Raw genomic sequence first — 22,977 nt, 5'->3', positions numbered from 1 at the left:
GACTGATCCCTTTCTTGACATAGGTATTGTCGCTTTCTCCATCTTTCTTCGAGATATCCCATAAGGGAAAACTCTTCTCATATGAGTCTTGTGAATCATGTCCATAACATATCTTCATCGTTGTTGGTCAAAAGATTAGTTTTCCACCATGTGAGCATGTGTCCAATCAACTTGAGTCACATAAGCATCACCCTATTCTTACTATCATAATTATATAGATCAAAGTAAATTTTAAGTTGATTTATTAGACTCATAAGTCTAATACCTCATTATTAATTAAGCTATTGTACAAGGATATGTCGATTCGAGTCTTGACTCGAAAGAGTCGAGTCCTTGCTGCGATGTTCTACTCGATAACATCTTCTTCTTGACTGCACATCTTGGATGAAGATGACTCTATCTCCTTTGCCATAATATTCTTTACTCGGATATCTTTTACTGTAGGGTTAGTTTTGGGCCTATATCCAGCCTATCATGATCTCTATTTGTTGGGCTAATACTAACATATGGGTAGTAAGGTCAACCAAGGCTATTAGGTTATTGGCCGCCACCCTATTAGTGTTGCTTCTATCAGGTGAGCGTAGCATGAACTCTAACTTTTGTAGGTTCTTTGCCCAACATTTAATATATGTCTTATAGGCACCATCCACAAGATCATTGCTCTAGTATGACCTGATTCGTATGAGGTATGGGTTCGACGATCTATTAACTCGATATTATCTTTTGGATAAAAATTTAGTAGAGGAGAGAACTATTGCTAAAAGATCAAGTGTAAAACCAAAAACCTCTATTGCTTATAAAGCTAAAGTGCTAACTAAAGACTTAAAAGAAACAAAATTAAAAATACATGAGTGGACTAATAAGCACATAGAGTGTAAGTTGTTTTTGGACATCACCTAAGTGCTCTCAGTAGATCACATATTGTTGCTAATTTCGATCTCATTCTCTCTTGTTAATGGAACCTCCTCCTCAGGTTTAGACAATAGGCAACAAGTGTCGAAGGCTTGTCATCGTAATTGAGTGGAACTTGATGTTGGGCTTCAGCTATTGAACTCAAGGAAGAAGGTTACAGTTGGAAGGATTGGCTATTCCTCATAGAGTTTCTCCCTTCTCTCTTCTCTTCTATTCTCTCTTTTGAGGCTAGAATAGCTAGAGTCGATTAGTCTATTGCTATGGAACCTTTAGATGAGAGCACACCTCTTGTCTTATAGGATGAGATGAGCCCTAAGTCCTTTTATAGAGCTGTCATACCCCCTTGATGGTTACTCTTATTTGAGTGAGTGCTATTTTGATCTGAGTCATATTAAAACTAAGATTGATGTAAGTGGACTATTGTGTTTTGAACTTCTTGAATTAGGATTGGCTAATTTTTTTTATTTTGAAAGGGTACGTGATGGAAGCAAGAATAATTAATATTTATGATTAACTGTCAAAATATTTACCAACTAAATTAATTAATATTTTTAAAACCAACTAAACTTATTGAATAACATTGAGATCATCTCTCATCAGAAGTAAGAAGTCAAAAACAACACTTTGCTCGAGGCAGAGTAAGATATCGATCAAAAAGCTGTAGCCCATCTGGCCATAGGCATTCTACCAAGATAGCTAGTCACATAACGCGCGCACACACGTAGGATGACAAATATTCACAATTTTACACACGTGGTCAACAACTCCAGGTCACATGCATATTATATATTAGCATCAGAAACATGGCTGAGAGGTTTCCCTGGGAAGAGCCTTCAACATCTTTGCCGCTCAGGCCCATACTTTTTCTTCCGATAGTCTCCTCGAGAGACTCCTCGGAGGCCATCATATGGCACTTGGAACCCTATGTTCTCGACCGCACCAACCGTCTTAAACATGCGCTTGTTTAGCTCCTCCACCAGAGCTTTGTGCAGCAGCTGGCTTCGCACGTCCATCATCGACTGGTTCCTCATTAACCGCCGGCTGTCGACACGCCTCTTGCCTCCACCAACGTGCGAGGCCTCTGTCAAAATGTTGCACTTCTCGTGGAGTTTATGGCTTATGTAGTCATCCTCGGCGGAGCTGTCCTCGGGACAAAACCTTGTCCATTTGCAGCGGCTACTGCTGGGTACCAGCGGCATCGGTTCCTTTCGGTGGAAGCTGCCATCGCTTTCTAGCTCACCACCTGAGGTGTAGTTCACAGCAGAATATTTACTCGAATGAACAGAGCTCTTGTCGTCATCATCTTGGAACAGGCTATCTGCACAAAAGCAAAAGTCGATCTACTAGTTAGCAAAGTAATGTTAAGGACCAACTTCTCTTTTCTTTCTTTTGTCAACTACTCCTTGGATCGATAGTCGCAGAGAATGAAATAAATTCCTTCATTATGCCTAAGATAAATTTCCAACACATGCACATAGATATATATATATATATATGCTGATCATTCGTATAGATTATGATCATTAGTTTTTGGTCTGATAATGGCCTTCAATTTAGAACTGAGTCAATCTTACTCAAATATCACGTTTTCGAGCTGAACTCGCTTTAAGTCCATAGACGACGACCCAAAGCTGGCCTCACATGAGCACATTATAAATAAGATGACCCCGCGATTATATATCAATCAAGAGTGTGGGTATGCTTACATACCTCCAAGCCAGTCTACTTGGCGAGGATTGTGCTGCTGGCAGAAGATCCCCTGAGAAGAGCTTCCCCCAAATTCTGACCCTTGGGAGGACGAAGGGGAGGAGAGGCAGTAGAAAGGATGGTTGCTTCCGTCCTGGTCATCTTCCACATAGTTGTATACATGATGACAGTCCTCGGGAGCACCTTCCCTCCAACCAGGCACCAACCTTGATATCTCCTGGGCTATCATCTCTGCTATCTCTGATGCTTCTCGATCTGTTAAGTCCAGCTCTTTTACCATCTCATTGGCCACATCTATTGATGTGTCGCCAACGATGTCGAAAGGAAAATATATGTTGCTCATCTTACCTGATGCAAAATAAGTAGCAAAACGTCACGCTAGTACAAATTTATCATAATTCTATATAATGCTCGTACGAATATATATAGGGCTGCAAGAGATCACAAGCTTAAAGAAATTTTATTTAAGATCAAATTAGTCTTTCGTGGATTGGCTCATAACACAGTAAAGATATGTTCTTTTGATCCCTGGAACATTCAGGTTAGGAGCACATCTAACTTTCATGCATACTTGCTAATGAACTATGTATGTATGTATGTATGTTGAGAACATATATGCCACTAGTTTACCACTGTATGCCATTCTGTGTATCACTAATGACTCATACAATAAAAATCAACCAACAACAAAGCTCAAAGCATTATAAGATCCGACCTAAATAAATTGTGCATAGCTTGGAGTGGATTTGAACCGACTTGTGAGGAATGAACAAAAAGTTCTGTACCTTCTCGATCAGAAATCTGCACTTTGAGGAAGATAGTATCGTCCTCAGGATTCATCTTGCCGGTAATCGTCATGTCAGTACGCTTCGCAACAGGACTGGTGGCTCCGGGGCCATCTGTCGCCTGTGAGGGATCATAATCTCCATGTACGATGTTCTTAACCTCATGAGATGGACTCTTTAAGCTTGGCGAAGTAGTAGGACGATCTTCAAACGCTAGAAAGGGATCGTGAAGGAGCTCCTTAGCCGATGATCTCTTGGAGACCGTTTCTAGGCACCTCCCGATGAAACGCTTTGCTTGAGGGTCTCGGATGCGATGGAAAGCATCAGGCAATTTCCCCTAGTAAGATTAAAAGTCAATTCAAAATGCTCGGTAGTGAAGTTTGAGGAAAGGAGATAGGAATAGGATGAACATGGCATTAAGATACCAGTTGCTTATGCTCTTACTGAGGTAACTTTCTTATAAATCTGAGCTGGATTGGAGCACTCGCTATAGGGGTATTCAGAGGTCAGCATCTCCAGCACGCACATGCCGAAGGAGTATATATCAACAAGCTCGTTGTATTCTTCTTCGTAGACTTCCGGCGCCATGAACTCGGGCGTTCCTGATGCAAAGAGTGGTGTACTCATTAGGGACCATTAAGTTATTCCAGTCAAGCAAACGATCTGATTTAATGAATCGACCAAGACACACTAAGCCGCAAGCATCGGACTCTATGAATCCCCCCCATTAAGCCTAGACTTGCAGACAGACGTGTATCGTCGCCGAAGTCAGGGATTGAAACTGGTGAGGGAATAGTTGGATACCTATGACACTGTGCGCGCAGTGGGCTTCCCGGAGCATGGCAGCCAGGCCGAGATCACCAATCTTGAGTTGCCCGAGGTGGCCATTGACAAAAATGTTGTCACACTTGAGGTCTCTGTGTATCACCGGCGGATCATGACTGTGCAAGTAGAGGATCCCCTGAAGTATCTGCCGGGCCCAGGTTTTGACAGTCCTGATATGGACTCGTGGATATCTTTGTCGGTACCTAAATCCATTTCTTTCATTTAACTTAATTATCACATTGCTTACGTTAAAGCAAGCATTTCAGAAAGACAATAGGAACGAACATGAAATGTAACACTAATCAGTCAGCCCGATCACAAATGTTACATTTATAATAATAAATATGCCATTGTAGAAGCAGAAGCATCATTTTTTGAACCAACACCATCAGAAAGATAATTCATGCATTGAATATGCCATGGTTATATAAGAAAATATTAAAGCTGGCCTAAGAAATTTACCAAAATGTAATTTGATAATATAATAAAGATAATAAAATAGAAAAATAAAATAGACAAGAACATCATATTTACGTGATTCGATTAATTGACCCGTAGATCCAAAGGAAGAGCAAATCACTATTATAAAAGGGATAATTATAAATGCTTTAGGAAGATGTTTCTAGGTCATAAAATACTTAAACTACTAAACAAGAAAAGTCCAAAGTAAACAATTAGATTTTCTTGTGGTGTATCTGACTTCAAAGACTAGACCTTTATTTATAGTTACAATAGGAAATAACAAGCTTGATTTTCTTGATTATGTGGGACTTGCCAAACTAACAGAAAAAAACCTTTGGTTATACACAGATTCCTTAGATTGATGTCCCCATAAATAATTATTATTTTTTAATCTATATTTTGTGAAACTTTAAGAATGCATGTGTTAAATAGTCATAACCTATATATAAATTAGATAAGGGACCACAATTCATTTCATTTCAAGAAATACTTAATGTCTTTCTCTTTTTGCATTTATCCATCATAAAATAAATATAAAATAATTTTAATAACCCCCTCATTTGTGACTAGTAAACAATTTTTTTTTACTACTAACTATCATATAACTCCATATCATCGTAATGACAATAATATTATTAAAATCACTATTGGACACATGGATCATATCAAATGTGTTATGAAATTTTAATGACTTATAAAATTTTCGACCTATAGAACATTGGTGATTCTCGAGTCACCCCCACCCTTAATTCTAAAATATTTTTTTAAAAAAACACTTTTTGGATAGAGAAAATTCTTAGGTGAAATCATGTCTCTCTTAATCAAGATTGTGCATGTGAGAGGCGATGAAAAATATAAAACAGTTTAATATCTTTGATCGGTGAATTAATGTTTACGGGAAGTAAATATAAATAAAAATAAATAAAAAGCAATCTCACTAATTTGAAACTCTCAAACAAATTGAAAAAAAGAAAAGAAAAGACATTAACTAACTTATTAGACACTACCCTCAGCAATTGTTGCAATCCATGAATTTATGTTCAAAATAAGGAGGTGACGAAGCTCGGCTCAGAGTGGTCTTATGTAGACAGCCCATCTTCTACCCTTCATCACTAAGGTCAAGCTTTTAGATATCTGAACTAGCTTCTTCCTAGATGATGTTACATATTACTAGGCACTGAGATCGATATCCGATAAGTTCAACGCAAATATTCATTCTGACTTGAAGCTATCAAAACAACAAAAGTCCAAGACAAATAAGTCGGCCCTACTGACGTGAAGATAGCAGAATATTGGGTTTCAGAAGCCATACTCTCGGAGCGTGCCAGATGTGAACATCTCGGTGATGAAGTTGAAAGTCCTATTTGCTGCATCAATCCACGAAGCATGGAATTTGATGATGGATTCATGGCAGAGGGAGCTGAGGAGGTGGACCTCCGAGTACAGGCGCTGCAGTGCCTCAGGTGACCGTATCACCTCGCTGAGCTTAGCTTGGTTCCATGCCACCTCCGTACCATTTAGCTCATCAAATGCCCTGTAGCTGCCAGTCCTCGATCAAGGAATTAACTACTCATGTCACGCGATCTAATTATTTGTTGCACTTTAAATAAGATATTGTGCTATCTTAATCGACAAGGTTTGCTTCAAGGATACACTATTTTCACAGCACCTCTTCCGAGCACTAGATCAAACTGCAATGCATGTATATATAAGAGACATGAGGGTTTTCAGATTTTGATTTCGAAGACTCGTTTTTCTTTTTCTGGAAACTAAAGTTAAGGGAGAGAATGGAATAAATTCTTTTGTTTATATAAAAGTTAAAAGTGAAAGCAAAAAACTGTAAAATTGATTGGATCATCAGACAAACAAGTTCTTGCATTGAACCAAAAGATTCAAAAATAACCTCAGTAACATCCGGAAATAATTTGATGTGCATCTGATCTACCCGTAACAGTTTCACAAGAATCCCATTTACGACATCTACGTTACTGCAATATGATGTTGGAAAGCATCAAAATACCAGCCCAGCTATGTCGTCGCCATGTAAAAGATGAGAATGAATTTATTTATTGTCTCAAATGCATTACACTTGGGTATTAGCTAGCCTGGTGTCTTTTCCCACTTAACCTTTCTCGATCTCTCCACTTGTTCAGTTATTCTTACAAAGTTAAAATGAAGGTCTAGTCATAAAGCCTAGCAGCTCAACATGTTCCTGATATGGGTCCTATCATTTTGGATTACTTTATGATCGTAATCCCAAAAAGCTCAACGCTTTCCGAGCTAACAATGATGCCCGTAATATTTATAATTGGATTGGTCTGTGTCAGCTTAGGTCTCTCGACTTCTTTGATCCAAGTACTTGGCACTTGGGAATCTAGATCTGGATATACCATCCTAACCTTCACCGTACTTCCTAGTAACGATAGTATCATATTGCCATTCTTTTGGATGAAGATGTTGGTCAGCTGTAAACAACAGCAAAATCTAACTTAAGCCTCACTCGGGATTTGAGGTATTGCAAACAAAAGTAGCAACTTTGTGAATAGCACATTAACTACAAGATACCAAGAAACCGAAACATCGTACTTCGTGAACGGACACAAAAACATATTATAGAGTATAAAGCAATTGCAGGAGAAGAAAGTATCTGATGATACGTAAACAACTAAATATCAAAGCATTCTATTTTCCTATTCCTTAATGGTTTACAATAGCATGGACCTTAATTGAAAGAGAGAAAGAAAAGAGGGTAGATTCTATCTATCTATATATATATATATATATATATATATATATATATATATATATATATATATATGTAGTACTTCATCAAATGGAGTGCAATCGACTTACTTGATAACATATCTCAAATGACGAAGCATCTTATCAAACAAAGAAAAGACAAAAAATAAATCTAGGCATTTGATCATGGCGATAACTTACACGACCATAGCGACCAGTCGGATCGGTCTCTACGAACCCGTTCCCCACGGCAATCCGCTCCGCACGCCCTTTCTCAGGCATGACCGGCGGCCTCATTAACAAACAAGAAGAAGAAGATGATGATGATGATGATGATGATGAGAAAAGAAAGAACGCTGGGATGGATCGACTGCAATCTCAGCTGGAAGAAGTATGGAGAGCCCTGAAGGACGAGGTTGAGGGACTGCTAGATCCGAGGCTTTCCTTCATGGTTCTCGTAGGAGAATACGCCGAAGAGCTGCCAGAAGAGCCTCGAGTAGTCGATTCGCAGCATGATCCAGGCCATATTCATGTCACCGCCGAATGCACGTGAGAAGTCGTGACGGTACCTTCCAACCATTGGTGTTGAAAATAAACCACAAGTTATTGGTGGTAATTACTATTGGTTGATCGACACCAAGAGTTTTGGATGGACAAGGTCAGTCTCCTTTTCGTCTTGGCTCTATCTTGTAGGAATTCGATGTGCAACTTTTTGTGTGCGCGCTATGTAGTTATTGTGGTGATGGAGGGCGTGGGTGCCTCCTATTCGTGATGTGGGGGACTCCTTTTGCCCTGCTATGTGGGTAATCTGGGACGTAGGCAGTCGATCGCAAGGAGACTAAGATTGGAGAGCGTGTGTGCTTTCTGCTGTAGTGCCTCGTGGATCTTTAAACTTGAAGAATCTATTGCTACGCTGTGACACCACCATTGTTTTTGAAGCAAAAGAGGCGAACAAGTCTGAAACTTCTCCTACGGATCCAGATCAACTTCTGTGTAGAGGAGGAAGAAGCAAATCTCTCAAGTTTTGGGAGGTGCAACGGAGAGTTGGATACCAAATCGAGAAGAGAGCGAGCTAGAGGATGGAGACCAACGGAAGAGGGGGATGGAAGAGAAAATGGAGGCGTGGCTGTATAGATAGGAAGGTGGAAGACGGCATTTCCGGCTGGGCCCCATGAGTTTTACGGACTTGTTTTATGCCCGATAGACGGAGCGAATCCAACTCGACGCCGTCGACTACTGACCGCCGTTACAAAACGGAGCAGGTTGTAGATGGTGATTCTTTGGCAATCGGTGCACATAAGCTTCTTCCTCGGTCATTCGCTGTCACGTCGCGTTTGTCCTTTCTTTGGTAGAAGGCAGCCAATGAGCTGATGAAAGTAATTGGGGCCACTTGCGTCTCCGTGATGGTCGACTCTGCGCCACTTGATTAGGTTATTATCTTAATGCTAACGAATATCTAAACAATCGATTTAGAAAGGTCAACTTGTGGTTATCAGGAAAAGCCCTCCCTATTGGGTTGGATGTAACTCCTTCCCTCTCTCTCTGTCTCTCCCTTTGGTCGGGACTTCAGTTAACACATAAATCACACACACTCCTCTCCTCCGTTCTTTAATAGATTGTGGATCCTACAGCTCTCAAACACCGTCGGACCCACAAGACCTCTCTTTTCTTATCCCGGTGCAACTTTTGGTGTTTTTCTAGTTATGCCACCAAGCATGGTCCGAAAGCAAAGGACACTTGCTCTTCTCCTCCTCCTGAGGTTGACATGCCATGCCACGCCACGCTTCTTCAACTGCTCGTGCCTTGGCCCTGTCACTTGTCATTATTTGGCGCAAAGACAAGACACACATATATATATATGACGTGCAGACATAATTCAGCAATAATGGAGTGCCCTTGGCCCCACCGTCGCTCGGTGTTGGTGGGGGCGACCACTTGTCTTCTCAGAGGAGATGTAGAGTGGTCAACCCTTGATGTTTCTCTAAGTAAGCAAGCGAATGAACCAGAGTTGAAACCTGGACCTCCTAATCCGGAACTAACTATGGAAGATAATAAGTTGACTTTATTGTTTCTCTTTCTTTTGGGCTCTTGTGTTTGCATTGGAACGGGGAAGAAGACGGGGATTTGAAGTTTATTCCATTTTTTGGTGGATAAATATTGTAAAAGACAGGAAAGAGAGGAAGCAGCAACAGCCACCGAAATGCCATCGCATAGCGTAGCATATCTGCGTGCTATCTTCTTCTTTTTCCCTCTCACTCTCTGTATCTCCCAAAAGAAAACGTATCTGCCTAGAGTTTGGCTTTCGAATTTGGTGGGCCAAACGCGTGATGAGGATGGGAGAGACGGAAGTGACTTGCTCGCATTCCAATCCCAATTATTCCCAGTGCAGTCCCCTCGCGCGAGCAGAGCCACACAAGCGCACAAGTGATGGACACAGAGAGAGCAACAGAGGTGAACGATGTGGAACGGACACAAACTAGTGACCTGAATGTATTCTCCACGATCAGATTGGGTTGGATGGACCACATCAATCAAGTCCTCCAACTTTTCAGAAGAGAAAGATAGAAAGCAAGAAAGGGAAGCATCGCCCATCATTGTTTGGGTGGACCAACTCTGGCGTACACCACTGGGGGAAGGACGTGTGTGAGGCAATAATTTAATTTTAGACGTCACGTTAATGATAATATGATCAGTACGCTTACGCAAGCCAAGAGTAGTTCCCTAATGTAGCAACGTAGTCTCGCTACCATGCGTATCAAACTAAAAAAAACCTATTGCAAGATTAATAGATACAGTCGTTCGTAGTAGAGAGATGGGTATACGTCTGAGATTGAAAAGAAAATATGTATATATATATCAGAGTGGTTCGCATTAATCGGTCTGACATCTTCCAATTGGCAAAAATGTAACATCGGGATGCTGATTATTTAAGATGCCATGATTGATAGTATCATATTTGCACTGACACGGACTCGCAACCAATAATTCACTAAACAAGTGTCAACTTGTGTTACATCGAAATGTGAGTCAAATCACTTGTATGGTTCGGTCTGTCGATCTGGAAACTATCTTACATGTATGTGCGTATTCGATTAAAATTACCTCTCAGAATCCTCGACATTTTAAATTAAGCTGGGCATATTACACAACGACAAGTAACTTATTACCGCTATGGCCAAGCTATCCATCCAACCAGTTGACCAAGTTATCCAAGCTGTTTATCATGTGAAGGCCAAGAAGAAATCGTGTTCCAGGATCATCATGACCGAGAGTGTATTATTTGCAGGGCTATAAAAGTGATCGATCGAAATATATATATCATTCATCGACTTTGTGAACCATGATTGACAATTCCTAGAGGGCTTTCGTGTGATGTGATAAGGAAGTTATTAAAGAATCAATGGCTTAATCAATCATGTTTAATGGTTTATGAGCGGCTTATTTATGTATGATTAGAAAATTAATCATAATTAAGGCTAATTAGAGGTAATTAAGAATAATGAGTTCACTCTAGCATGTTTTAGCTTCTTGCATAATTTAAAAGGTCATTTTACCATGTTTAATGGCTAACCAGAGGTTTATTTTTGCATGATTATGAAGAATAATCATAATTAAAGCCTAATAAGCATTTCATTAGCACTTAATTATCATAAATAGGCATGATTTTCACACATCTAGCTTGAATTCATTTGGATCTTGACATGATCCTAGTGGATCTAGCATTGATCATTGTGGAACTTTATTAGATCCATGTATCTAGATCCAAATTGATCTAATTGATGATTGTAAATCAGAGCTAGGTTCATCGTTGCTCGATTCCTTTAGACCAAGGTTACTAATTAATTTTCTCTATGTTTTTGGAGCTTTTGGGCTATTAATATTAGGATTGATAGTGACTCTCTCAATTCCTTTAGACCAAGGTTACTAATTTTATCCATTACTAAGAGGGAGGTGTATTAGTGTTTCTGTAAATTTTAAACAATGATATTAAGATCAAATAAAGATGCAAGTATATGAAAGCTATTTTTTTTGGGAGCTTTTGGGTTATAAATATTAGGATCGGTAGTGACACTAAGGGGGAGGTGTATTAGTGCTTTCTGTAAATTTTAAACAATGATATAAATAAAAAAATAAAGATGCAAGTATATAAAATCTAATTGACGCGAGTAAATAAACACGAGTAAAAAACAAATTAATTTATAGTAATTCGAACATCATCGTCCACTCTCAATCTCATTTTTCACAAGGCCATTAGGTTTTACTACTACTTGATCTTGCTAACGAATGAATATCAATTATAATTTTTTAAAAAAAATCATCCAAAAATATGAATATTGATGATACTACCGCCAATCCATAGTACGACTATCAAACAAGATGTCACTTAAGCTATTCTAAATATATCAAAAAGTACTACCATCAATCTAGATGGTACCATTGCTAAGGTTGGATGGTACTATCATCTAGATTGGGTTGCCAAGCCTAGTAAAAACTTAAAATAGCCTAAAAACTAACTCAAATAACCTAGTTTATAAGGGCCTATGTTGAACCCAAATAATAACTTAATTATAGCCCACTTAAGCATTATTAGAGTCACACAAAGAAAATCATAAGACTCTTAAACTTTTGTCTTAAAGCAGATTCTTCATCATCTAGTAAAGATTGGAGTTCAAATCTAAGTTGCTGCTCCTTCGAATGAAGAGCCTCATTAGAAGGAGCAACAAAGATAAGAGTTTTGAACATTACTTAATTCCTCTCTAACAAATGATAGGATAGTAGAACCATATTTTACAACTTGACGTGACCATTTCTTCAATCTAACATTGACCCCTTTTATCTTTTATATGAGAATAGGAGCAAACTAAACGTCTATAATAATTTTATGGAAATTAGGATAGTTAGAGCAATAGTTGAAGAATTTAAAACTCTTGTTCCTCTTGGGGGAGTTGCTGACCCCGAAAAAATTCATAGAATAATTAGAAATGTCAGGTGACAAAAATAATGCTTCCGAATCCACAAAGTGTAAGTACCGATCAGTATTAACCATAATTTCAAACTCCCAAAGAGGAGTAGATTATGTAAAATGATACCTCATCCCTTTTAGATATGATAAAGAGAGCTCATGTAAATAATCTGAAATTTAAGTAAAGGTCAAAGAGCTTATAAGTTGGCCTCCAAACTTTTTATGGGGGAAGAAAACTATATTAAAATCACCTAGAACAATTTAAGACCTCGTGCAAAATTGCCAGAAATCAACAAGATCCATCCAAAAATGATATATATCAGCATGAATATAAATGCCATATATAATCGATAAATTAGAAGATTTGCCCAAGAACTTGAAATGCACTGTGCCAAAAATGACTTGATCAATCAAGGAGTAAACTACTGGATCAACAATACAAGAATTTCATAAGCACCAAATGCGAGCATATAAGTACTGAGTTAGTATAAATGTGTCATTCCACAAGAAGACATTACAGCAGCATATTTAGAAGAGGCATTGAGATCCCAAACATTCCACATGTCGATATTAATCATAATGGAGTAGTAGAAGAGCCCATCCCAGTAGTGTCAACCAATCTCTAGAGGCTCATTTTCTTTCAACACTCAATTATAAATTAATAAAGGTAAAACTCTGAGGCACGTCAGTGCAAACTTCATGCGATTGTTCTCTTAGAGTGGGTCTAATGAGTTCACTGGATGGAAATTTTCATACAATTAAGGTAAGCTTTGTTTTGTTTTCAAGATGTTGTTTTGGAACCCACATGATTTTTGTAGTAGCTTTAGAGTAGTTTCTGGTTGCATGACTGATGATATTGCATAAGGAGCATCTAGCATGCTTCCAATCATATTCAACCTTGATAGTGTAGTCGTGACATTAAAAGAAATCTGAATAGTATCTGATAATTACTTGCATGCAGAAACTTCAACACAAACTTCAACAAAACCAATACACTCTCTTCTACTTATTGGTTTGTCCATGAATAGGGGTTTGTCGATTCTACTCACTATAGAACTCAAAGGTTCACAGAAGGCATGTTATAGAGTTCCACCCAGAGAGGGATAGCAAAGAAATCAAATTTTTTTCTAATTGAACCTCATGATCCCAATGACGGAAAATAAATAGTCTATTATGTATGTACCAAGGGCAAGATTTCATCACTATAAGAAAATCATCTTGGCTGCTGAATCTGAAAATAAAAATTTCTGCTTCCATTGAAAACACCACAAGTAACCCAACTAGTTTCTTCTTGACAACATGAAAGGGTGATCGGGACCCAACAAATATCTTCAAAATTCCTCCCCTCTATTTGTCTCATCCTCAAAAACCTTAAATGTAAAAAACACAATCATCATAGAAGACTAAATCCTCATGATATATATAGTACATAATTTTCATATCGAGGGGAGGGTGCTAAAACAGTACAACACTTGATACCATGCTAATTTGCATTTTGATTAGGAGGAATGGATGATGAAGAAGGGCCCCAATTTTGGGAGTTATTGTTGCCCTAGATTGATCAATACCTAAGTGCTAGAATCAAGTTCCCAAATTGGACAGCAAATCGCTTGCTAATTGACTCCAGCAAGCAGTCACCAAACTCCAAACTGGGCGGAATATCAACTACTCATATTTAAAAATAAAATCCAACCCAAAAATGTGTTGTCGCAGGAAAGAGATATGACTATTTCATATCCAACTTCGACCGATGAAAATAAAACTGGAGGACACGTTAATCCAAATAAACCACAGCATTATTTGTCAACCAGAGGTCCTAGAGAAATGAACAAGTCAACAAATCCTACCTTAGAAATTAGGATTAATTAAACTCTTAAGACTGACAAATAAAGGTAAACTAACACACAGATAAGAACGGCGGTTAACAATTGATTTATTAAACCACAGTTTATTCGTGTTCCTTCAAATAATCACCAATACACACGGCACACTCAAAGCCCTGAACCTACTTACTGAGGTGTGCACCTCATCTAATTTTACCCTGCACCACCCTCTTGGTGCCAAACAAAACGCAGCACTCCTTGCTCATCCTATATTTCTCCAACAGTGCACTATTCCTTGTCTATATCACATCAAACTCTTTGCTCGTTTTATATCCCCCCAAAAGAAAAGCCTTAAATACAGGTACAATATTTTTGTATCAATCATCATTCACCGCAGCACTGTGTCAATGCAGTACAACAGAAATGTGCACCACCATCAATGTACAAATAGAACTAGATCCCATTTTCTACCATTGGACAGGCGAATCTTTTATGATCCAAAGTAGCATCATCAGCATAAGGTAAGAGTGCAAGTGGGATCTCAAAGACTAAAATAATACTTTTCATGGTGGAAAAGGAATCTACAAGTGAAGCACAAAAATTAATATTAGTATCAGTTCTACTCCAAATCATATACATATAATTGTGGGAAGTTGAGAGAGTCGTTCCCTAACGATGCTTTGGAGACTGAACTCTTTGAAAGCACTCTTCACAAATGGTTGGTCAAAAGCCGAGGCAGCATGAAAAGGAAAGAGCAACGCAATCTTGTTTGCAATAAGACCGAAAGCATAAGTAGAGCAAGAAGCCATATGGTTGGCAAAACTTCAATCTCCCCGTTATCATAAAATAAAATGACAATTAACAACACATATTCGACAACCATTTATGACCTTGCACACAGTGGAATCATTGAACTTGATCTGAAAGTTACGTTTATTCTCTTTTGGACAACCACAATATTCCTCAAAGCCTAGAAAATATAACTTGTAAAATCTCCATGCTTAAATCCAATTACATTCTTAAAACTTACATGAAGGATCTTTTAAAGTAAATTGGCATAAATCTCAATGAGACAGTCTTATGCCTCATGCATAACAGTTCATGAAGTCAATCAACCCACACTATCTATTTCAGTTTTGGTATATATGAAATATTTCATCATTAATGATCAGCTAAAGGAAAAAACTAGATTAGCTGACAAAGTGAAGATGATGATAATTTCATGTCAGGGACCACCGATTCATCCCAATGGTACAAATAAACACCAATGGGGGCAGACGTCAAGTCCCACAACATCTAAAGAAATGCTGTAACAACAACCTCAAATACCAATGACAGCCAAATAGAAAACTTAAAACTTAAAATAGACCTTGCCTCACAAAAAAACTGAGAACAGGAAACTAACACGTATTATGTCCTAAACCAGCTGAAATTAATAGAAGTGCATCTACTTCTCATCATCCAGAAATAAATTAACAATGTCGGATACAAAGTGTTAAGCTTCACAAAATATAGTAAATATCCACAAGCAGGAACTTAGTAACCACATCCAGCCTGCTTCTGTTCATGTAGTCCTGCGTGTGCCAGTAAAACATATTAATTTACGCTTTCGTTGACACATCCATTGTAAAGTCAAATATACCATGGATGTAACGCCTTTGAAAAGCGAGTGCCGGGAATTTTTTGCACATGCTCATCACATCGAGAGACCCTGTCCCATGTTCTTCAAAGAATAGGTCTCTTGATATGCCATGTAAGCTCTTGGAATCGTTAGTTTGCCAAACAAATGTTATCAGCCAGAAATGGTTAAGAAATTGAACATCCTAACTCACAGACCATTAGACATTCAGTTCAAAAGTAGTCCTACCAAAGAAGGATTCTACGTCTATGTGTGAAGTGTGCTCTAGGAATGACTAGAAAATTCTTTCTAAAGCATCACCCTGTTTTCATTTGAGCTTCTCTCTGCACAATTTGCAATGGTTTGCCTTAGATAATATTCGACTGTAATTCGATTCGTTTGGATGGCCTTATGTTATTAGTATCATTCATCAACAGAAAGACATATTAATTGGGAAAATTAGGCAGAAGAAGAAAAGAGAAAAAAGGATTTATATATAGCATGCAATCAGGCACACAAGTGGATCATAAAACCGATAATCAAACACCTAGAGAGCATAAAGCAAGAAGTTGAGAAAGGGCCACGGCTCCATTGCATTTCATTAAAGTAGGAACAGAAAGACACCTGTTGCGATTCATTGAAGATGGCGAACCATCCTGCAGAGCGGGCAGCATTCGCCGCGACTCGAAAGAAGACCTGTCTCTTCCACAAACGGTGTCGCCGCTTGCAAATAGAACGTAACCTAATTTGAAGAGGAGGACAAAGAAACCGAGGCGATGCGAAGACTAGAGAGATACGGCGGCGAGGTAGAAAACTACCCACCTTAGGGTTTGGTGTAGTCGCTGCACCAGCCTACTTATAGAGAGGTAAACAATATCATATATGCAAAATTCTAGCACGGGCCTTGCAGACAAAGTCATCTTGTGCCGTCGGCCTCCATCAAACGACAAGGAGACTGACACGTCGATGATTCCAGAGGTACCTGCGACTCACGTGCATGATGAACACAAGTCCCAGATTTTTTTTAACGGACCAGAAGTTTTGGAGGGTTATAAATGTCATTTTAAATTAAATTTGGGCAAATTTCGAAAAAAAACTCTTAGTTTTGTGAAAAATACTATTCACAGCCCGCATTTTCCTATTAAACATTCCTTACTATTAATAATTTTTAAAAGATAATAAAATATTATTTTATTATTTTAATTCTAGTGTTACCAATTTTTTTTCTTTCTCATAACTTTTTTATTTTATCCTTGATATGATATCGATGTTGTTTGTCACCTCTCTCTATTTATTGCCAAAGTTGCTCGTTCTCGTCGCTTCAGGTTGTCTTTGAGGAGAAAAAAAGATTAGAAGGAAAAAAATTATATTTATATTTATTTATAAAATAATAATTTAAAAAAATTAAAAATTAAAATTTAAAAATTATAAAATAACAAATAGAGGATTAAAGATAGTAATCTCCTTCGACAAATTCCCATATAACATCCCATTTCTAAGAACTTTTGCAAAGAGGCAAATTTTTTAAAATGAAAAAGTAGCTTTTTAAGGAAGTGGGTTTTTAGACCAAATATTCAGGATATATTTTCTGCCTATTTAGAAGCTAATATATCAAAAAAAACATTTTCTGGAAACATCATATTTTAATAAAATTAAAATAAATTAAATAAAATAGATAAAATTTTGAAGTGTTCAAATGCTAAAAATTTCAGAAAGATGTGGAATAAATTCCCTAGAATAGAAAAGATTAAAATTTTATCAATCTCAGTCCAATGTAAATGTTTCCTAAAAGTCTCATATTGTTTTCACTAGGATTTGATCAGGTTATACTTTTTTGAATTGGCCCCAAAAAATAATATAAGTGGTTCAAAGCATTGAATTTTTTAGGATCAAAATTTTAGAATAGATATTCTACAAGTTCCAATGTCAAATAACATTTCATTCAAGCATCATATTTTGATAAAATAAAAAATAAAGAAAATCAATACAAGTTAAAAATGTTTATATGTTGAAAATGTAATCATCCATGATTTTTTTGCCTCTCTTAATATAAATTAAATTATCATAAATAATATATTATTTTATTTAAATTATTAACTTCCTAGTTTGTATAGTATGATTAATAAAATAATTAAAGTTAATTTTATTAATCATGTGGACAAGTTAAAAATTTTATTAATTAATTAAATTATTTATTTATTTATTTTCTAATGAGTGATATGATTTTTAAAAAGTAAATAGTTCAAATTCTATTTTTATGTGTAAACCATAAGAAATAAATATTATAATTCTATCTTTATATGTGAAAGTAAATTAAAAATAAATTAAAATAAAAAATAAAATTATTACTTAACTTTCAAGAAAAGTTCACTTCTCTATAAGATTTAGGAAAAGATTGCCAACGAGGAGTAGGATCCTTTATTCTTTTCTTATCAATTTTTATTTATATTTTATTTTTTTAAATATTAGAACTATTATAATTTAATGATGCATAATACTATTTTAATTTTAAAGTTTTAAAATTAATAAAGAATGATCATTAAATTATTATGTTAGAATAATTACTTGATTTAATAATAGTTCAAATTTATTTAATTTGTTATTAATTTATTAATTATAAATTATTACTAATTTATTAATAATAATTAATTAATTATTATGTTTCAATAAGTTATGTGTGTATTTATATGATTTAATTAGTTTTAAATTTAAAATCATAAATATATATTAGTTAATTTATGAAAAAGAATAAATTTAAGATTAATTATTATTTTATAATATTTTAAAATATTAAAATTTAATTTAATAAGAAGGATACAATCGAACCCATTTGATTAGGCATAACTCATTCCATGTAGTCAAGTACGGTCAACCTATATGACTAAGCATGACTCAAGTTATATGGCTGCGTATGACCCTTGTGGTTAGATATGATCCATTCTATATTGTTAGGCATACCACAACCTATATGGTCATGTACAGTTCAACCCATATGGTTAAGTATAGCTTAACTTATATAGCCAAGTATGACTCAACCTATGTAATCAAGTATGATGCAACCCATTTAACTAAGTATAACCTAGCTTATGTGACTATGCACAGCCCAACTCATATGATTACATATCACCTAACCCATGTGGTCAAATATAACGTAACCAATATGGCTAGGCATGACTCAACTTATGAGCCAAGTATGGATCAATTCAATGGTAAAGCTTAGCCCAATAAGTGAGTGAGGTTCAGCTCAACCCACAAAGCTAAATCTGCATAGCTATGTAATTAGTGTTAGACATATCATCATTCCTTTATCCTACTCGTTGTACTTTATTCATAGTTTATCCAACTCGTTATACATGTAACTCGTCAAAGGCTCAAGTAAGCCAGTTTGATCTAGACTAGTACTATGTGACATAGTCCAATTTCTTATCTCTTTATTAGTTTAAGCTCATTAGTTAACTGAATCAAATAAGTTTAATAAATTCAAACCAGTTAAGGGTGATTCCAAACCAACTTAACTAGTTCAAATCTATTTGACCTAATTAAAATTAATTAAATATAAGTTAAACTAATCTAGGAGAATTTCAGATCATATCTATAAGGATTTGAGATTAGTTCCATTAGGTTCTAATTAAATTGAGTTTCGCCCAAGTCAATTGGGATATTCTAATCATGATTATGATTTATTAAGAATTATTGAGAGATTGATATATTATGTTTTTATAATTTAATGAGCATAAAAGTTTACTCCTTATTCTTCTTCTCTTGAGGCTCTTAGCTTTTACTATAGTCTTACTTCAAATTGAAGATGAGTTATCCTTTACAACTCTCTACTTTTCAAAGCTTGAGAGAGAAATTTTGCACTTAATTACTCTAAAAATTCTCACATGTTCTAAACTTAATAACTCAACTAAAAACTCAAGAAGATAGAAGAAACTAAATAAAAAAACACTAAGAGATGATTTAAATACTTTAAAAATTTAAGATGGATGCCTCTTAGCCAGACTCGAGGTGGGATATTTATAACCCCTAAATAGCCCAAAAATAAGGAGTAAAAATTATTAGAAGGTATCCAAATCAAGGGTATTGTGTTCCTATCATCATTCCAAGCAGTATGACTAACGACACATATGAAATGTCACTACCCATGCCATTCGTTATCCTGGATGGTACCAGCTCCCGAACTATAGATTTGTCCTAATTCTAACCCATATTAAGCTTACTTTGACCTTAGCTTAGCATAGCATAAAATTAGCCCAACTAAAATATAATTATATTTCAAATTATTTTCAAATAAGGCTTCAAAACATTAATCATTTCTTTTGGCACTTTGTCAATGCTTTTAGCATGTTGTCCATTCTTCTAACACATTGTCTGATCTTGTAGTACTTTGTTTGAACCTTTGAAAGATTACCCTAGCCTCGAGTATATCGTTCAATCCTCTAATATATCAACCTTATTGTAAGACTTAATCTTCTAGTATGATATCCAATTATCTAACATGATGACTGAAACTCTAGCATGAAGTTTGATCTTTAATGTGTCGATCAATCCTTTGGCTCGACGTCTAATTTTTGACATGATAATCTTCTAATATAATATCCAACTCTTTGACTTAATATTTATCCTTTGGTGCTCTAAGTCCATAGTCAAAATATTTTCTATATTATTTAATCAATATAGGGTTAGGGTTCAATGATCCATCGATTAGAAACTGTATCTCAAATTAAAGTTTTAGTAGAGGAGATAACTATCACTAGAAGATCAAGCATAAAATTGAAAGAAAACAATCACTATTAGTTATGAAACTAAAATATAAACTATAAGATTTAAACTAATAAAATTAAAAATGTGTAAAGAGAATAACAAGTGTGTAGAGCATATGCCATCTTTGGACGACACTTGGGTGCTCTTAGTAGATTACATTATCACTATCAATTTTAGTCTTCTCCTTCTTTCTTGCTACTAACATCTTCTTCTAAAGTTCATAAAATGTCTAATAGGGCTTTAATATATTGAGCACATATGCCATGCCTTTTAAGGAGTTTAGCAAATGGACATTGACATTATCCTAATTCATCATACTTTCAATAATATTTACCACCTCTATCTGATATTATAATTTTCATCTTTTTTATTTAATTACTTCCTTAATGTACACCCGATATCCATAAATTAAGATTTTTTATGCAATAGATAATTATAACTATAACATAAAAAATCATCAATATAAGTATATATAATTTCAAAAAGTTGTAAACATGTGTGTCATTGTCTATTTTCTTTTAATATAATCAATACATATGAGTAAAATTTAGATTGAAAAGAATCTTATTTTTTTTATCAATATCTGTATTCTTTCTTTAGATATATGGTCCAAACATTTATGTCATGAGAATGTAGAATGTAGAATGTAGGATGCTCATCTATTAACATGAATAAGCTTGAGATGACTCTTTTTTAGCTCCTCAATATGTTGAAAGAGACTAAGAGTACTATAAAAAAGAAGAAGCCAATTCTCTATACCGTTGATACCAGAAAGAAAAGAAAGGTAGAAAAGTCCCTTAAGAAGGGCAGGGGCAAGGGCAAATTGGGTAACGTAAATGTTGCTAATAAGGACCCGACAAATGATAAAGGCTAGAGTTTCCATTGCAATAAAGATGGTTCATGAAGAGGAACTACAAAGAGTACCTTATAGAGAAGGTGAAACAGAAGCTTAGAAAAGCTTTTGATATATTCATGATTGATCTCCATCTATCAAAAAATTATGATAGTGCATGGGTATTGGATACTGATAGTGCATCTCATATTTGTAATTCATTGTAAGTTTTAGCAAGGCCTAAGAGATTGATGAGAGGCGAGGTGGACCTTAAGATGAGGAATTACACAAAAGGTTGTTGCTATTGTCGTTAGGGAGGTCACCCTATAGTTGGCTGGTTGAGCTCTTTTAGCATTAGATGCTTTCTATTTTGTTTCTTTAATTATCAAAAATATTATTTTCATTCATTGTTTGACAAATAATGTATATATAGTAGTTCATGAAGATGGTTCATGAAGAGGAACTACAAAGAGTACCTTGTAGAGAAGGCGAAACAGAAGCTTATAAAAGCTTTTGATATATTCATGATTGATCTCCATCTATCAGAAAATTATGATAGTGCATGGGTATTGGATAATGATAGTGCATCTCATATTTACAATTCATTGTAAGTTTTGGCAAGGCCTAAGAGATTGATGAGAGGCGAGGTGGACCTTAAGATGAGGAATTACACAAAGGTTATTGTCATTAGGGAGGTCACCCTATAGTTGGCTGGTTGAGCTCTTTTAGCATTAGATGCTTTCTATTTTGTTTCTTTAATTATCAAAAATATTATTTTCATTCATTGTTTGACAAATAATGTATATATAGAAGTTTTTTAGAACAATGGTCGTTTATTGATCTTAGATAATGAGATCATTAGTAGAGGAGCATTAAGCAATGGTTTATTCATATTATATGATACTCCACGTATCATGAATGTAAGTATGTCTAAGGGGAAACGAGATAAGATAAACAATGCATACCTATGGTATTGTAGGCTAGATCATATCCATGAAGGAAGAATCCAAAGGGTGCTAAAAGATGGGTATTTAGATCCATTTGATTATGAATCATACGCAACATGTGAGTCTTTATCTTCAAAAGAAACTGACTAATTCTTCATTTAGTGGAATTAGAGAGAGAGCCAAAGAGTTGTTAGAACTTATACATAGTGATGCATATGATCCTATGTTGACTCAAGCCATATGTGGTTATTTGTAGTTTTTATATTTACTGATGACTTCTCCAAGTATGGACATATGTACTTGATGAAGTACAAGTCTGAGACTTTTGAGAAATTCAGGGAACATAAGAATAAGGTGGAAAACAAGACTAAAAAAGAGTATCAAGACTCTTTGATCAGATCGAGGATGTGAGTACTTAAATACAAAGTTCACCTAATTCCTTAGAGACCATGGAATCCTATCTTAATAGACCTCATACACCTTAGATCAATGGTATATCGGAAAAGAGGAATCACATGCTATTAGACATAGTGTGGTCCATAATGAGTTTCGTCAATATACCCATCTCATTTTGGGGATATGCCTTAGAGTCTACAA

The 22,977-nt window shown here is 35.9% G+C and overlaps 1 protein-coding gene, 1 long non-coding RNA gene and 1 other non-coding gene across 6 annotated transcripts; all 3 read right to left on the bottom strand.

The window, feature by feature from the left end:
* Positions 1 to 1,558: 1,558 nt before the first annotated feature.
* Positions 1,559 to 8,546, bottom strand: LOC135610222 (probable serine/threonine-protein kinase WNK4). 4 transcript variants are annotated; one of them, XM_065104462.1, is made up of 8 exons: positions 7,635 to 8,546; positions 6,345 to 6,382; positions 6,004 to 6,231; positions 4,209 to 4,444; positions 3,849 to 4,006; positions 3,405 to 3,741; positions 2,623 to 2,967; positions 1,559 to 2,230 (listed from the first exon to the last, which is right to left on the bottom strand). In XM_065104462.1, the coding sequence occupies exons 1-8, from the start codon at positions 7,728 to 7,730 to the stop codon at positions 1,746 to 1,748; spliced, it is 1,923 nt and encodes a 640-aa protein (XP_064960534.1). In that variant the 5' UTR covers positions 7,731 to 8,546; the 3' UTR covers positions 1,559 to 1,745. The 4 variants fall into 4 exon arrangements, with proteins under 4 accessions (XP_064960534.1, XP_064960537.1, XP_064960535.1 ...); XM_065104465.1 differs by having other exon boundaries at positions 6,345 to 6,460; positions 7,635 to 8,545; XM_065104463.1 differs by having other exon boundaries at positions 4,209 to 4,432; positions 7,635 to 8,545.
* A 6,588-nt stretch (positions 8,547 to 15,134) lies between these two features.
* On the bottom strand, positions 15,135 to 16,675 carry LOC103982014 (uncharacterized). The gene is made up of 2 exons (XR_001977486.2): positions 16,462 to 16,675; positions 15,135 to 16,181 (listed from the first exon to the last, which is right to left on the bottom strand). It is a non-coding gene; the product is annotated as an uncharacterized LOC103982014 (long non-coding RNA).
* Positions 15,368 to 15,474, bottom strand: LOC135611425 (small nucleolar RNA snoR99). Its single transcript, XR_010486567.1, has one exon. It is a non-coding gene; the product is annotated as a small nucleolar RNA snoR99 (small nucleolar RNA).
* Positions 16,676 to 22,977: the final 6,302 nt, after the last annotated feature.

This window comes from Musa acuminata, chromosome BXJ2-4 (assembly GCF_036884655.1).
Source record: "Musa acuminata AAA Group cultivar baxijiao chromosome BXJ2-4, Cavendish_Baxijiao_AAA, whole genome shotgun sequence".
Lineage (NCBI taxonomy): Eukaryota > Viridiplantae > Streptophyta > Magnoliopsida > Zingiberales > Musaceae > Musa > Musa acuminata.
The sequence above is the reverse complement of the archived record's forward strand: the minus strand, read 5'-3'. Positions and strand labels throughout refer to the sequence as shown.